This window comes from Geotrypetes seraphini, chromosome 4, assembly GCF_902459505.1.
Source record: "Geotrypetes seraphini chromosome 4, aGeoSer1.1, whole genome shotgun sequence".
Classification (NCBI taxonomy): Eukaryota; Metazoa; Chordata; class Amphibia; order Gymnophiona; family Dermophiidae; genus Geotrypetes; species Geotrypetes seraphini.
In genome coordinates, this window is record NC_047087.1 from 279,170,375 (window position 1) to 279,185,234 (window position 14,860).

Consider the following 14,860-nt stretch of genomic DNA (forward strand, 5'->3'; position numbering starts at 1 on the left):
GCCTGATGGGCCGCCGCGGGAGCGGACCGCTGGGCGAGATGGACCTCTGGTCTGCCTCAGCGGAGGCAACTTCTTATGTTCTTATACAGGTCCTGGACCTGATGGGCCACCGTATGAGCGGACTGCTGGGCACGATGGACCTCTGGTCTGACCCAGCAGAGGCACTTCTTATGTACCACAGGACCATGAAGTTCTATGCGGTTTACAATGATTAATAGATGCTACAAGTTGAATGGAATTAACAAAGTTAAAAGCTAGTGATTAACAGCTCTAGGGATATACCACCTTCAATGGAGGGTTACGAGTAAGTGATTTGCCCAGAGTCACAGGAAGCTGCAATGGGAATCGAATCTGGTTTCCCAGGTTCCTAGGCCACTGCACTAACCATTAGGCTGCTCCTTTGCTTTAAATTACACATGTATATTTGGTATTTAGGCACATATGTTTTTGTCATCTGTATGACTTGTGCCTAAATTATTACTTTTATTCTACTATTGTATAAAGGAAAGTAACAAAAAATTTTCCCACGTGAACAGAACTAAAGGAGGCAAATTATTTCCTTGTTGCGCTTTTAACCATGCATTACAGAGTTCATCAGCGTGACATTCAGGCCCCAGGCTAAAGGGGAAGAGGAAGTGGCAAAAGATGTCACTTCTTGAACTTGTAGATTATTGAAGATGGAGGGGGTGGAGTGAATTTCAGCAGCAGGAATGAGAGGGAGATGGTAAGAGATCAGGAAGGAGATACTTTATTTAGGAGCTGCATATGTGTGAATAAGAGGATCAAGTATGAATTGTGTAAGTAAAATGATTGAAAAGAGATAGGCTGTGAGGGAATGAAGGGTGTGTGGGGTATGAGTCTGAGAGAGGGGTTGTGAGTTGAAGGTTGGACAGACAGTAATTGAGGAGATTAAAACGGGAGAAAATCATGGAGAGGCAGGAGAATGAATGGTGGAAACGGAGAGATGCCGAGGGAGAGAATGAGGGAATTAGAGAGATTAAGGATGGGGTGTGTGGTTTATATATGTAAATGAAGAAATTGGCAGCTCCCTTCTATCATTGGGAGATTAGAAGTGAGAAAGTGGGCCCTCCTTCCCTCTCCTCAGCTTTGTCCATTTGTTTTGCTCCCATCCCCATCCTTCTCCTGTTCTGAGATTCCTCCTTCACTTCTCTTCTCCCAGATCTGTCCATCTCTCCACGAGAGACCCTTTCCCCCAATAAATTATCTAGAAATGTGAGCACATGACTTGTATTTGACTTTATCACATTTAACATTCATATTCATTTCTGTATATGCATGCCACAGAATTTGAGTGTGTAACTTTTTTGCTGTAGGATTAACCCTTGAGCTGTCACAGAGGCAGAGCAAACTGTAGAACATCTCCCCAGGAGAGTGTGTTCATAGTCACTTGACTTGCCACAGTATTGAAAATAACTAGGATTGTGAGGTATTAAGTACACTAGTAACAATTCCCCTGTTTTATGCTTCTCCTTTGCAGGTTTATTACGCAGTTTACCCATTTGAGGCCCGTTGCACAAATGAACTCAGTGTCTCAGCCAATCAGAGACTCAAGATCCTAGAATTTGAAGATGTGACTGGAAATAAAGATTGGTGGTTGGCTGAAGTAGATGGAAGGCGGGGCTATGTTCCATCCACTTACATCCGGAAGACGGAATACACGTGACCTGGTAGTGCTTGCAGATGGACAAATACATACCAGTGTCTTTAGCTAAATGTTGAACAAACTTTGGTGCCTTATTTTCATTTGGACTGAATTAAATATTTGAGGCCCTTAAAGTGTTTTTTATGCTGCTGAAATGACTTGAAAGTTTTTCTTTTTTTCATTTAGAACTCTAAGTGTTTAAAATAGCTCCATTCCCATAATCTTTTGCACCTCTGTGATCCTTTACTATGTAAAGAGTGTAAAGGGAAGGGGAGTATTTACTTCATATCCTCTGTTGGGTGTGTGTGACCAGAATCCCTCAGCCTGGTAGGAAGCAGATTACAGCAGGCATGGACTTCTTAAAGGACAAGTGTAGCAGTAGCATTACTTCACACACTCCATCCAGGTCAGTGGCTCCCCTGGCTGACAACCGCTTCAGTCTTGGTAACTGAGAGAACAGCTTGCTTGCAAGTTTCCTGAACAATCTTGAAGGAGGACCTGCATGGAACAAATTTCCCTCCAGAAACTCTTTCATGAGGGTTTCAGGGTCCTCTGATTTGCTTGAATGTTAACCCTCATTTGAGATCTGTCCTTGCCTTTTTGAAACAAATATAATATTTTTAGTAAGGGTAGAAACATAAACTTCAAGTCTGCGGATTGCAGTGATGAATTATTCTCCGAGTTATTAGCAGAGCTGTACCCAGTGCTGTGCTACAGATGGGGAATGTAGAAGGCTTTTGTTGGGAAAGGAAAAATCATCTTCATTCTAGGGGATGTCGCCTTGAGATGCAAACCCTTTGTGTGCCTCCACAAAGACCAGAACAAAGAAGAGATTTGGCTCCACAGCCCAGGACACTACAGAAAACACTTTTCTTCTCACATTAACTTTGGTCTATTTTTATTTTTCCAATGTGGACAAATTGTAAGTTAAATATATTGAATACCAGTTTGATGTTCCTCTATGCTTTTACCTGTTTTGTGTGTGTGCATTCTTTAAAAAAAACCAAAAACCCACCAACAACTTCTGTACAGTATTAAAAGCAGTAGTCCTACAGCTATAAATTCGTTTTTCCAACAGGCCAAGCAGCCAAGAAAAGCCTACATGAAACCAAAGACCCCTTGACCAGAGATTTAGAAACTGGAAAACTTGCCCACTGGAATAAAGGGTATTTCTCTTGTTCCTCCTACAAGAGAGTGCAAATCACTGCACAGCTAGTTGCTAGCAAAGATCCAGTAACACCCTATTCCATCCTGCACCAAGTTCAGTGCACTCATGGGGATTTGGGCACCACATTGAATGATTAGACATTCTTGGTCGCTCAAACAGTGATTCATCGTTAGCTTCTGTAATGAGCAACCTTGTGCCACCTCCTAATTTTTCTGGACTTTAAAGGTGCTTGTTTAAAATTAAAAAAAAAAAAAATAATAGCACCACACAACATACATCAAACAACCACAGTATAACTTTTTACTGTTAATTTAATGTGTTTATGCAGTACAGGGGGTGGGCTTTGTTAGAAAAGTGAGTGAGGTAATGATGCCAGCTACTGGTCCCTCCTCTTTGCATCTTGCCACATTCAGGAGTTAATGTGCATAATATTTCCCAGTTATGGAAACCTCATTCAAGCAATTAAAAGACTGGTCTAATACATCAGAGACATTAAGATTAGCAATTACCCGTTCAGCTTGGACCTTCCAAAGCCCAGATTTGAGTAATAGCTAGTGGTGAATTGGGATCTGTTATGAACCAAGCCAGCCAAAGGTGATGTCCTTTGTGCAGTTCTACTAACAGTCCAGAACAAAGCGAAATTCCAACAGATCTTGACTTATGTAAGGCCGCTGGAACCTGCTGGTATTGAATAAAATTTTATAACATCCTAGTAGTGTCCAAAACTGGACCATACCTAGTACACACACTTCTACAAGTAGATCAAAATTAAAACTAGGGGAGGAGGTGAAGATATCTGCAACATTTCCAAAGTCAAGCAGTGTTTCTTTCTGAACAATCCACTAATGCTGAGTCATCTTGATTGGCTTCAGACTCCTCTTTGTCAATACCTTCTTCAGAATTTCCTGTAGCTGGACCTCAAAATAGACATCCTCCCCAAATTTGTCACTGTGTTAAGCATTGTTATTTCTTGTGTTGCTTTGTACACCACTCAGAATTGTAGATAGGAAGCATAGAAGTATTTTTAAATAAATAAAGAAAATAAATATAAAATAGACTTATAATATTTTTTTATATATAGAATGTTAGTAGGAACTATGTAATCACAGAAGGTTATACCAGGGCTTGAATTTCTAAATTGGGCCATGCCAATAATATGCAATTCATTTATTTAAAAACAGCAGTAGAACCTGAATTGATTGTCTGATGGCATTACTGTGTGGTTTGTGTAACCACTAATTTAAAACCAGACAAATCCATGGTACAATCAACACAGTAAATATGTATAAAAGTGAATAACTGACCTTCAGAAATCGTCATGGGCAAAAGCAGCAGGTTAAATACTCTTACAAATCCCTTTGAGGCTCTGTATTTCAATCCTCAGCCTATCAATGTGAAATCCAGTATTGCCAACAGAATCCACAAACAACGGTGTAGTGAGCAAAGGAGGCACCTGAGGTGGTGGCACTTGGCATCACTGTACCCTGTGTCCCCCCACTGCCCCTCTGTCGCATTCCTTTCTTGCTATGCCCACTCCCAGCATACCTCTTCAAATGATCGCTGGCAGCGAGCAGCATCAGCTCTTCTTCTGATGTCATTGGGAAGGCTGAGGCTGGCGCAAGCAGCAGGTTAGACATGCTCATTACCAGCAATCATTTGAAGAGGTAGGTAGGTGAGTGGAGGAGAGGAGCTGGCACTCAGGGCATTCCACCCATCCTCGCTCTGCCACTGTCCATCAATATGTATAAAATGTCTCCTGTAAAACCAGAGGGCATAATTTGAGGCTGAGGGGTGGTAGACTCTGGAGCAATTAAGGAAATTCTTTACGGAGAGGGTGGTGGATGCCTGGTTGGCACTCCCAAGAGAGATGGTGGAGAGGAAAACAGTGACAGAGTTCAAAGAAGCGTGGGATGAACACAGAGGATCTAGAATCAGAAAAGAATACAGTGGTGCCTCGCATAAAGAACGCCTCGCACAGCGAACGCTGCACACAACAAACTTCATTTCATGATTCATACAACGAACTTCGTTTCACACAACGAAGTCGCCCGAGCTTCCACGATCGCTGCCGATGTATTGCATCCTTCCACGCAGGCACTGCAGGCAGTCGTTAGTCACTGCGCTTAACGCATTTCACATAACAAACTTTTCGCATAACAAACTTGCTCCTGGAACGAATTAAGTTCGTTGTGTGAGGCACCACTGTAGTAAATATTGAAGAACTAAGGCCAGTACTGGGCAGACTTGCATGGTCTGTGTCTGTATATGGCCATTTGAGGGAGGATGGGCTAGGAAAGGCTTCCATGGCTGGAATGGTGTAGAAGGGCTGGAGTGAGCTTTGACGGAAGTTCTTTTTTACCCAGATGGTGGTGGACACATGGAACGCGCTTCCGGAGGTTGTGATAGGCCAGAGCACAGTACAGGGGTTCAAGGAAGGTTTAGATAGATTCCTAAAGGTTAAGGGGATTGAGGGGTACAGATAGAAGTAGAGGTAGGTTATAGAAATGGTCAGGAACCACTTCACAGGTCATAGACCTGATGGGCCGCCGCGGGAGCGGACCGTTGGGCGCGATGGACCTCTGGTCTGACCCAGTGGAGGCAACTTCTTATGTTCTTAGTAGTTAGAACCTAAGAACAGTACTGGGCAGAGCTTTGGATTCTTGCCCAGAAATAGCTAAGAAGAAGAAAAAAAAATTAAATTGAATCAGGTTGGGCAAACTGGATGGACCATTCGGGTCTTTATCTGACGTCATCTACTATGTTACAATGTCACTGTGGCCTTTGTGCTAAACTGAAAAAAAGGGTAAAATTGTACTTAGCTTAATGTCGCAGCTTCATCCCAAGTCTGTCTTCCAGTCTGTTTTTTAAGATACCAGTAATGAATATGCATGAGACTGGCTGGGCCATTTGGCCTTTATCTGCTGTCATGTTCTTGTGTTTCTAGGAGATGGATTTGTATATGCCAAAGACCCTGTCTATGCAAATCTACCTCATGCATAATCAATGTAGCTGTTTTAAAAAGCAGACCAGTTAGGTGTGCCTTCAGAAATGGGGTGAAAAACACTGTTATACCACAGTAGATGTAGATGGTGACTGGCTCAGCTTTCTTTTCATTGCCTGTGACATTGTGGAGACAGAAGGGAGCTGACCCTGTGAAGCCTGCACATGTATCTTTTCTTTCTAATTACTGTTGTCACACCATAGGGAATGACACAAGGAAAAACTTTGTCCCCCATCCATGCAAGCCTCAGGATTTTATATTTAAGACTTTTTATTGAAGTATAAAAAGGAACAATATTCAGTACAACTATCATTTATAAATCACAAATAGTAAACAATAATACAGATCAAGGATCAACCAAACTGTCATCTCCCCTCCCCTGTCACAAATAACCCCTCACTCATACTCCATTCCTGCCCTACTTACAAAGCAGAAAATGACGCAGTGACAAAATTCATCACCATTCCCGTCCCCACAGATAACTGCAGAAAACCATCTCTATGCCATTCTTTAAGGAGAGAGGGAAGAATCAGAGTATGACTGGGCACAGCCACTGACCCTCAAGCCTTGCATTGAAGAATGCTGGTGTAGAAGGACTGAAGTTGAGATAGACACTAAAGAATGACAGTCTCTGGAATCCAGAGCAGATGTAATATGTCATAATGCCTCATTCCACCAATGCCTAAGAGCCAATGACATCAGTGATGTCGCAATGGCTTCATTATCCTATACTTGTTTTAAATAAGAATCAGAGTATGAATAGGCACAGCCACTGACCCTCAAGCTTTGCATTGAAGAATGCTGGTGTAGAAGGACTGAGGTTGAGATAGACACTAAAGAATGACATGGGATGGTTTCCCACAGGTATCTGCAAGGATGGAAACAGTAATGAAATGTCATTCTCTATTACAAAAACACCAGAAAGGGCCTGAGCCACGGGACTCCAAATCATCCAATTCCAATGAGCAACTGAATAAACTCCCTGCCAATTTAAAAAATGAATTTCTGTATCGTGTCATATCATATTTGAATCTCAGTTACTTCAGGCACTTTTCAACACTACTTCATTCACCCCTTCAGTCACTTCATGATGAAGCTTCTCCTGGAGATTCATGTTGTATTGTTTCAGGTGGGACAGTTCTAGTGCCTTCCAGATATCCTCATCAGAGTAATTATTAAGAGTCCAAATTAATTCTCAAGGTCCCAGAGAACAACACTGGCTCCACACAACCCCAACTCCTTCCCGCTTCCCACACCTGAAAAGGCCTACTTTGCACACCCTAGTGGTCCAGTGTTAAACTGGGGCAGGAGCGATCCTCCTACTCTCCTGCCCTGTGTAGAGCTGCTAAAGAAAATGGCTGCCGTGAGGTTGTACGGCAACCTTGTGAGACTACAGGAATTAATGGCTCTGCACAGGGCAGGAGTTTAGGAGGATCACTCCTGCCCCAGTTCACCGCTGGACCACCACGGAATGCATGGTAGACCTTTTTAGGTGCGGGAGGGAGGTAGGGTGGGGTGGAGCCAGCCAGGACAAGACACGGGAGAGATCATTCCTGTCCAGGCTCACCGCTGGATCACCAGGGCTCAAGGGAGGCCTGCAACGGGTTGGGGAGGGGTGGTGCAGAGCCAGCAGGGATTCACCACTAGACCACCAATACCTATACTTGAATATAAACCCTCAGTTTATAGTCAAGTCAAGCTTTTTTCCCTCTTTTTGGGGAATAAAGGTTACCTCTGTTTATATTCGAGTATATATAGTATGCTTGCATTTTCACTTTCAAATTCTGTATCATAGACTTTGTACACTTTGGGAAATTTTCAAACTGCCTGCCCAAGTATCTAGATCAGCCCTTGAAAAACAGCAAAGGCCACATTTCCTATTAAAGAATAATGATTGGGCCTATAAGCCATGTTCATTTTGGGACCTTTTCCTAATTTTCTGTCTTTTTTAGATCAATTATTAATAAGAATGTTTAATGCATGTTATTCAACTTTACACATATTATTTGATAGGTGCACATGTTACAGTGAACTAATGCTCTGTAACTTCTAAACTTATCCAAAAGAGAAAAAGTCGTAAGGAAAAGATGTCAATCACTCAGCGGCGGACTGTCCAAAATATTCTTTATTAAATGGCAGCACTATAGAGTTTGTATAGTGCTGCCATTTAATAAAGAATATTTTAGACAGTCCGCTGATGAGTGATTGACATCTTTTCCTCACGACTTTCTCTTCTGGATTATTCCCTTTGTCGTAGAGGCCTTCTTGGCTTCCTTCTCAGCAACTTCTAAATTTACGGCATATTAGCACATAACATGCACGGCCGGCACAGTTAGTACCTAAGTGCTTGTTGGGCACTAAGCAGTAGCCTTTGAATTTAGTCTGCAGCTCAGCACATAAATGCAAAGGGGCTTTTCACAGGAGGAAACGCAGGGTCATGTCTTTAAGTGCTGCACTAAAGTTCCACATTTAGACGGTCACATTTACACCTGCCAGTGACATGGAGTGAGTGGGCATTTAGGGGCACAGATTATGAATTATGGTAGCATTCTTTAACAGAATGTGGGTGCCCGGATGCCATTTCGGAATTAGTGCTCAGTGTACTACATCTAGGCACCCTACTTGTGGCGCCTAGTTGCCTGAGTCAGTATGTCAAGCACTGTCAAATCTAGGCTAAAAGCCCACTTTTTCTAGGCTGCTTTTAATGCCTCGTTCTGACTCACTGGGAATGTACAGATGTCTGTTGTATTATTCCGTCTGTGAGAAATTCCTTAAGCCCTATTTGTCCTTTTTGTTTCTTTTGATTAGATTGTAAGCTCTTTTGAGTAGGAATTGTCTCTTACATTAATACGTCTGGCAGTGCTATAGAAGTAGGATAGCCCTCTAAATGCCGGCTACAAAATTGACATACCTCATTAAGAAGGATGAGATAGGCTGCCCAGATCTATGGATGTTATGCTTAAAATCTAGCCAAAGCCTCATATTTATTTCATACAGAGAAATTAATGAGAGCTGTTAATTATTGTTGAAAAAGAGACATTCATAGCCCAGGTCTTCCAGTATTACAACCCGCAGATTTCTGCAAGATCAGCAAAGGGTGCCAAGCTGAGAAATGAGCCCAGCGCTCAACATGTTCCTGAGACATCAAAGTCACTGGTTGTAGATAGTTATGGATCCAGAGAAGGTGATAGCAATGTTCTCTCTTGCTCACTGGAAAGCCCTTTTCCAAGAACTGGCTTCATGGCCATATTGCACCATTGTTTTGAGCTGAAAAATCATGCAAAATGAAAGTACTATATAGTGGTCCATCTGCTCTGCCACAGTGCCATTTCCTCTACAGTTCTGTGGTTTCTGAGCTCCCAATGCCAGCATCCTTTGCCATGGTGGAGAAAGGTCCCTGCTGCTGGAGGAGTTTTTCAGGACTGTCAAATTCCACAACTCTTCCAGCATCTAGCACTATAACTCTGAAAACCGGAAAAATAAACATTTTTAGATTTCAGCAAGCTATTCTACTTTTCTACCTAAAGATAATGGCATCCTGAGGTGTAAAATGCAGAGAATTCGGCCTGGTCTCATCTTTTCTTGCAATTCATCTGCTGCTCACCCCATTTTTATCAATCCTGTTTCTCATTTAAAAAATTTCTGTAAAGTGGCTAACTGGAAACCATGTCTAAAGTTCTATGATGACCCACCTAGGTTTAACCCCTGCCCCCTTTTGAGAGATGATGGCTCTTTTACCGGCTGTAATCCATGATTGTGTGGAGTCGATGTGCAATAGTAAGAACCGTGCAATTGGAGAACTCCTTTCGGATCGTCGTTTGGATCAAATTATCTGTTTCGAGGTCCACTGCAGCTGTCGCCTCATCTAGGATCAGGATCTTGGACTTCCGGAGCAGGGCTCGGGCAAGGCACAGCAGCTGTCTCTGACCGACACTTCAAGTTAACCACAAATAGGAGTTATGGCCTTATCATAAGAACATCTAATGTAATAATTTTGGCTATCCTGACTTTATCCTTCATCTAATCTTTTCCTTTACCTGAGATTCTCACCCCCTTCATTCACTTCATGATGAAGCTTCTCCTGGAGACCCATGGTATACTGTTTCAGGTGAGCCAGTTCTAGTGCCTTCCAGATATCCTCATCAGAGTACTTATTAAAAGGATCCAAATTCATTCTCAAGGTCCCAGAGAATAACACTGGATCCTACAGAAATCAATAGAAATAGCTTTACAGATACAGGCAAAGTCAATAAAGCCCCTAAGTTTCTTGAACAAAAAGTAGAGTTGGCAAAGGATCCTGAATAAAGTATCAAGAACTTTAGGATTCTATAAAAGGATGTTAATAAGGGGAAATTTCTGGTAAGGGGTGGTTTCCCAAAGCATCATCTATCCCCAAGATTGGGGATTCTATAAAAGGTTGTTAATAAGGGGAAATTTCTGGTAAAGGGTGGTTTCCCAAAGCATTATCTATCCCCAAGATTGGGGAGAGGATATAAAAGGTGACTCTGTGAACCACAAGATGTACCTGAGAGGCTTCAATTTATTTGATGTTTCAGCCTGTCCTCCCAAAGGAGCTCAGAATAGGTTATAAATCAGGTGCTCAAGCATTTTCCCTATCTTTCCTGGCAGGCTCACCTGGGGTAGTAGAGGCATAGGCAGCGAAACGTTTTTTGGTTTGGGGGAACCAAAAGCTCTTCCCTTGGCTGTTCCCCCTTCGAGTGCAACGCCAGAGGAAGAGGGCTGCTCAGTTGGCCTTGTCTTCCCTCCACTTCTTCCTCCCAAGTGTGATGTCAGCGAAAAGAGCCCAATTGCTGGAGTCGGAGTATTTTGCTCACTGCCCCTCCAAACCAACATGGCTGCTAATCCTTCTCAGCCCAGAAGACCGGATGCTAGTGAAGAACAGCAGCCATGTTGGGCTGGGGGAGAAGCAGGCAAACAGGAGGCCTTTTTTTATTTTATTTTTATGCTTTTTTTTTTTTCCATCTCCTCTTTAATTAAAACAAAAAATAAAAAAAACAATTAGGGCCCAGTGCAGGGCTTTTTTCCTTTAAAAAATGTCTCCTCTTTAATTTAAATAAAAACTAGGGCCTTTCTTCTCTTCTGCTTGCCCGCTTCTCCGCCAACCCAACATGGCTGCTATTCCTCCCCCCAGCCCCAAAGACTGGATGTCAATTGGCTGCCCAGCCCTATACTAAAGTCTTCTGTGTTATCTTTGTGGGTACTGCCACAATATCTAGTAATAACATTTATAAAAAGTACATAAAATATATGTTTTAGCAGGTAGTTTCCATTCATACTGACAACCTCGGACAACAGATATGTCCTTGATCTATGGTTCTAAGGAAGGCTACAAGTCAGAATCTAATACAAAGGTTCTCAGCTCAGTTCTTGGGACACATCCTGCCATTCAGGTTTACAGGATAGTTAGATGCCATCACCTCGTGTTCGAGTCCTAGAGACTTGATGAATTACAGATCTAAAAAGAATTTGGTTTTGTGCTAGTCTGGTAAGGTCCTCTAGTGTCATCCCCATGGTTGTTTTCAACGTGTCCAGCCATCTGATTTCAGGTCGCACTCTTTGCCTGGTTCCTTCGATCTTCCCGAACATGATGTTCTTCTCCAATGATCTTTCTCTTCTTAACTAAACTAAACCTTAAGTTTATATACCGCATCATCTCCACAGTCATAGAGCTCGGCACCATTTACAGGAGCTTAGTATGAAGAAGGACAGCGTTACCAAAATAAGACAGACATAACTTCATCATTTGGGCTTTAAGTGACATAGCCAATATGATCTCTTTCAGAATCAATTTGTTTGTTCTTCTGGTGGTTAATGGCATACATAAAATCCTTCTCCAGCACCAACCAAAGCTCAAACGAGTCAATCTTCTTTCTGTCTTGTTTCCGTAGTGTCCAACTTTCACATCCACACCCGTAACTGACCACTGAGAAAATGAGTGCATGGAGAAGTCTGATCTTTGTTTGGAGTGTTATTTCCTTGCCTTTGAATACTTTGTCAAGAGCCTTCATTGAAGAGTGACTAAGTGCTATCCTGTGGAGTATTTCTTCCCTGCTAGTTGCTTCTTTGTTTACGAAAGAGCCCAAGAGATTGAAATCCTTTACAACTTTTATTCTATGGCCTTCAAGCTCAAAATCTTCATTATTTTTCATATTCATAATCTTCGTCTTGTTTGTGTTCAGTTCTAATCCCATGATTTTCAGCTTTGACTTTTCTCAATAATTACAGCATGTCTTCTTTGCTGCAGGTGATGAGCATTGCATCATCTGCATAGTGCAGGTTGTTTATATTTCAGCCACCAATGAATATGCATGAATAGATTTGCATGCAATAGAGGCAGTGCATGCAAAACTATCTCATGCATATTCACTGTAGGCTTTCTGAAAACCAGACAAGCTAGGTGTGTCCAAAAGATTGGGTTCAGAAGCCCTGGCTTAATGCAATTTCTAACTTAATGTAAAGTATAAAGATGCACATATATAGCTGAGTATAACTCAAAAAGTCCAATTCTATAACTGCATGTGTGCACTTACACACGTATTGAACTATGTACTATTCAATTAAATAGTATGTAAGCGCATTAGTGTGTAACTGCAATAGGGATGTACATGTGAGTGGAGCATGGGCTAGACTTATGCACCTTACACATGTATCTCATGGAACATTTAGACATAAATATTTAATACCTGCCACTAACCTGGCATTAACTATTTGTTCCTAACCTTAGGTGTGTCGATGATGACTTAGACTACTATTCTATAACAGCATCTTGGTGCATCTACATCAAGGCTCCCAGTTATAGAATTGCCTTCAAAATGATCAAATTTAACAGATGGGTTTTAACTAGGTACTAGTGACCAGGATTGGCCACCGTGAGAACGAGCTACTAGGCTTGATGGACCATTGGTCTGACCCAGTAAGGCTATTTTATGTTCTTATTGATGAAGAAAGGCATGAACAGGAGACCGAATTAAAGTCCAAATGCTAGGCCTCACTCTGTGCCCTTCTTTCTTTCCTCTCTGTGAAGCTTAAATTGGGTTTGAAACAGGTTAAGAGTTGTTCTCTTAGGCTTCTGCAGCTGGTTTCATACTTATTGCAGTTTTCCAGGTCTCGCCAGACACGGCGAGACCCAGAAAACTGGAACAAGCAGACTAAGAGTTATCTATGGAAATGAGCATGACATATCTAGGGTTACCAGCCGTCCAGATTTTCCTGGACATGTCCTCCTTTTGAGGACATGTCCGGGGGTATGGACGGCTTTTCAAACCCAGCACTTTGTCTGGGTTTTGAAAAGCATCCATGAAAATTGCCGTCGGGCAGGAGGGCAACGAGATGACGTCATGTACATGCACAGATGCCCTCCTCCTCCATGATCACAGCAGGGGGTGGGGCTGGGGCGGGGCTGGGGAATGTTGGGGGCGGGGATGGATGGAACTGGGCGGGCCTGGGGGCAGGTCTAAGGGGTCCAGATTTTCCAAAGGGAAAGTCTGGTAACCCTAGACATATCTAAGAAAGATAAAGGATGAGTACCCAAAGGAATGCTCATACTTATGTGCAAAAGAATGCAGACAGGAAGCAGAATCCTCACCTGGGGGATGATGGTCAGTCTTTGCCTCAGGTCATGGAGGCCTATGGTTGAAATGTCCACACCATCAATCACAATCTTCCCGCCCGCAGATTCAATGATCCGAAAAATGCAGTTTGTGAGGGAGGATTTTCCAGCTCCAGTTCTGCCCACGATGCCCACCTGCAGAAATAAATCACCTGAAGACTGAGCCAGGAATCAGTGCAGTAATGCTCCTTAGGGCACATTCATATAACTGCTGCATGATTCAGTAAGGCCTACAGCTATCAGTCAACCAAAACCAACCAAAGGGATTCAGTTTGAGGAAGATGGATCATGTGTTTGAATTAGAGAATGACCCGGGGACAAATTTTTCCCCAGCCCCCGGGAACTCATTTTCACGTCCCGTCCTGGCAAGTTCTTTTCCTGTCCCTGCCCCATTCATGCAAGCTCTGTCCTCATCTGCACAAGCCTCATACACTTTAAAATCATAAGTTTTCAAGGCAGGGACAGAGACAGCTACAAAACTTGCGGGGCACAAGGAAATTGAGTTTGTCCCTGTGTCATTCTCTAGTTTGAATATCTGCTAAAACTGAGTACATATATGCATATATGTACACACTGGTTACATGAAAAATAGCTATGTGTGTACAGTGAGACGTAATATACAGGTCTAGCTTTCAACCCTGATCTAAACATGCCCCTATGAATGCTTATGTATAGTACTCACATAACTTACACTGAGTCGGATGACAGGGAAGGCTGCGGGAGACCCTTGATAAAGCACGGGGGTGCAAAACATGTCGGGTCATCTCTCCCGAGTCATGTGAACTTTAAAGATAAGTGGCTTTAAGTACTAAATGGTACTAACACAGTTTTAGACATAAAAGTATATTTAAATTTAAAAAGTAAAATTAAATGAAAGAATAAAAGTAATATCCGTAGGCCTGTGATGAGAACCATGTAATTCTTCCCGTTATTAAGATACATGTAGCGGAGGAGTGATGGGTCTCAGGCCTTTAAGAATATTTAAAGTGTTCATTTGCTGTTATTCGGGATTTGAACTTGAACATTGATGATATCATTCCGAATTTAATATATTTGAAAAATTTTGCATCATTATTAATGTATAGTATGTGGCACAAAGTATCCTAGAGCAGTTTGAAATTCTACCCCATCTCTCTCATGGTTAATTTATAATTTTTTTTTCTATGTGCTTCTATTGAGAGTTCCCCTTGTTTAGTTTTTACACCTAGAATTATGAGCATGATTTATCCATTCCTATACCAACTATAGCCAGGAAGTTATGACCTTTAATTAATTATTGGCCCTTTAAATGAAAATGGAAATTAAGGCTTGAGCCACATGAAGCAGGGCTAAAATGCAGATGCACAGAAGGCCCGACACTACCCAGAAAACAGCGGGTTACAGAATGGTTTTAATATA

General features: G+C 42.2%; 2 protein-coding genes across 11 annotated transcripts in view; one reads left to right on the plus strand and one right to left on the minus strand.

The window, feature by feature from the left end:
* DNMBP (dynamin binding protein) overlaps positions 1–3,119 on the plus strand; it is a 195,394-nt gene extending 192,275 nt beyond the window's left edge. For all 10 annotated transcript variants that reach the window (XM_033941301.1, XM_033941298.1, XM_033941300.1 and 7 more), the window contains one exon: positions 1,499–3,119. In XM_033941301.1, the coding sequence (XP_033797192.1) occupies positions 1,499–1,684 (186 nt within the window). In that variant the 3' untranslated portion in view covers positions 1,685–3,119. The remainder of the gene's footprint in view (positions 1–1,498) is intronic.
* A 3,464-nt stretch (positions 3,120–6,583) lies between these two features.
* ABCC2 (ATP binding cassette subfamily C member 2) overlaps positions 6,584–14,860 on the minus strand; it is a 133,853-nt gene continuing 125,576 nt past the window's right edge. Inside the window, exons 29-32 of the mRNA XM_033943489.1 lie at positions 13,439–13,597; positions 9,870–10,036; positions 9,571–9,765; positions 6,584–9,296 (exon numbers count right to left, since the gene is read on the minus strand). Of these exons, the coding sequence (XP_033799380.1) occupies positions 9,167–9,296; positions 9,571–9,765; positions 9,870–10,036; positions 13,439–13,597 (651 nt within the window). The 3' untranslated portion in view covers positions 6,584–9,166. The remainder of the gene's footprint in view (positions 9,297–9,570; positions 9,766–9,869; positions 10,037–13,438; positions 13,598–14,860) is intronic.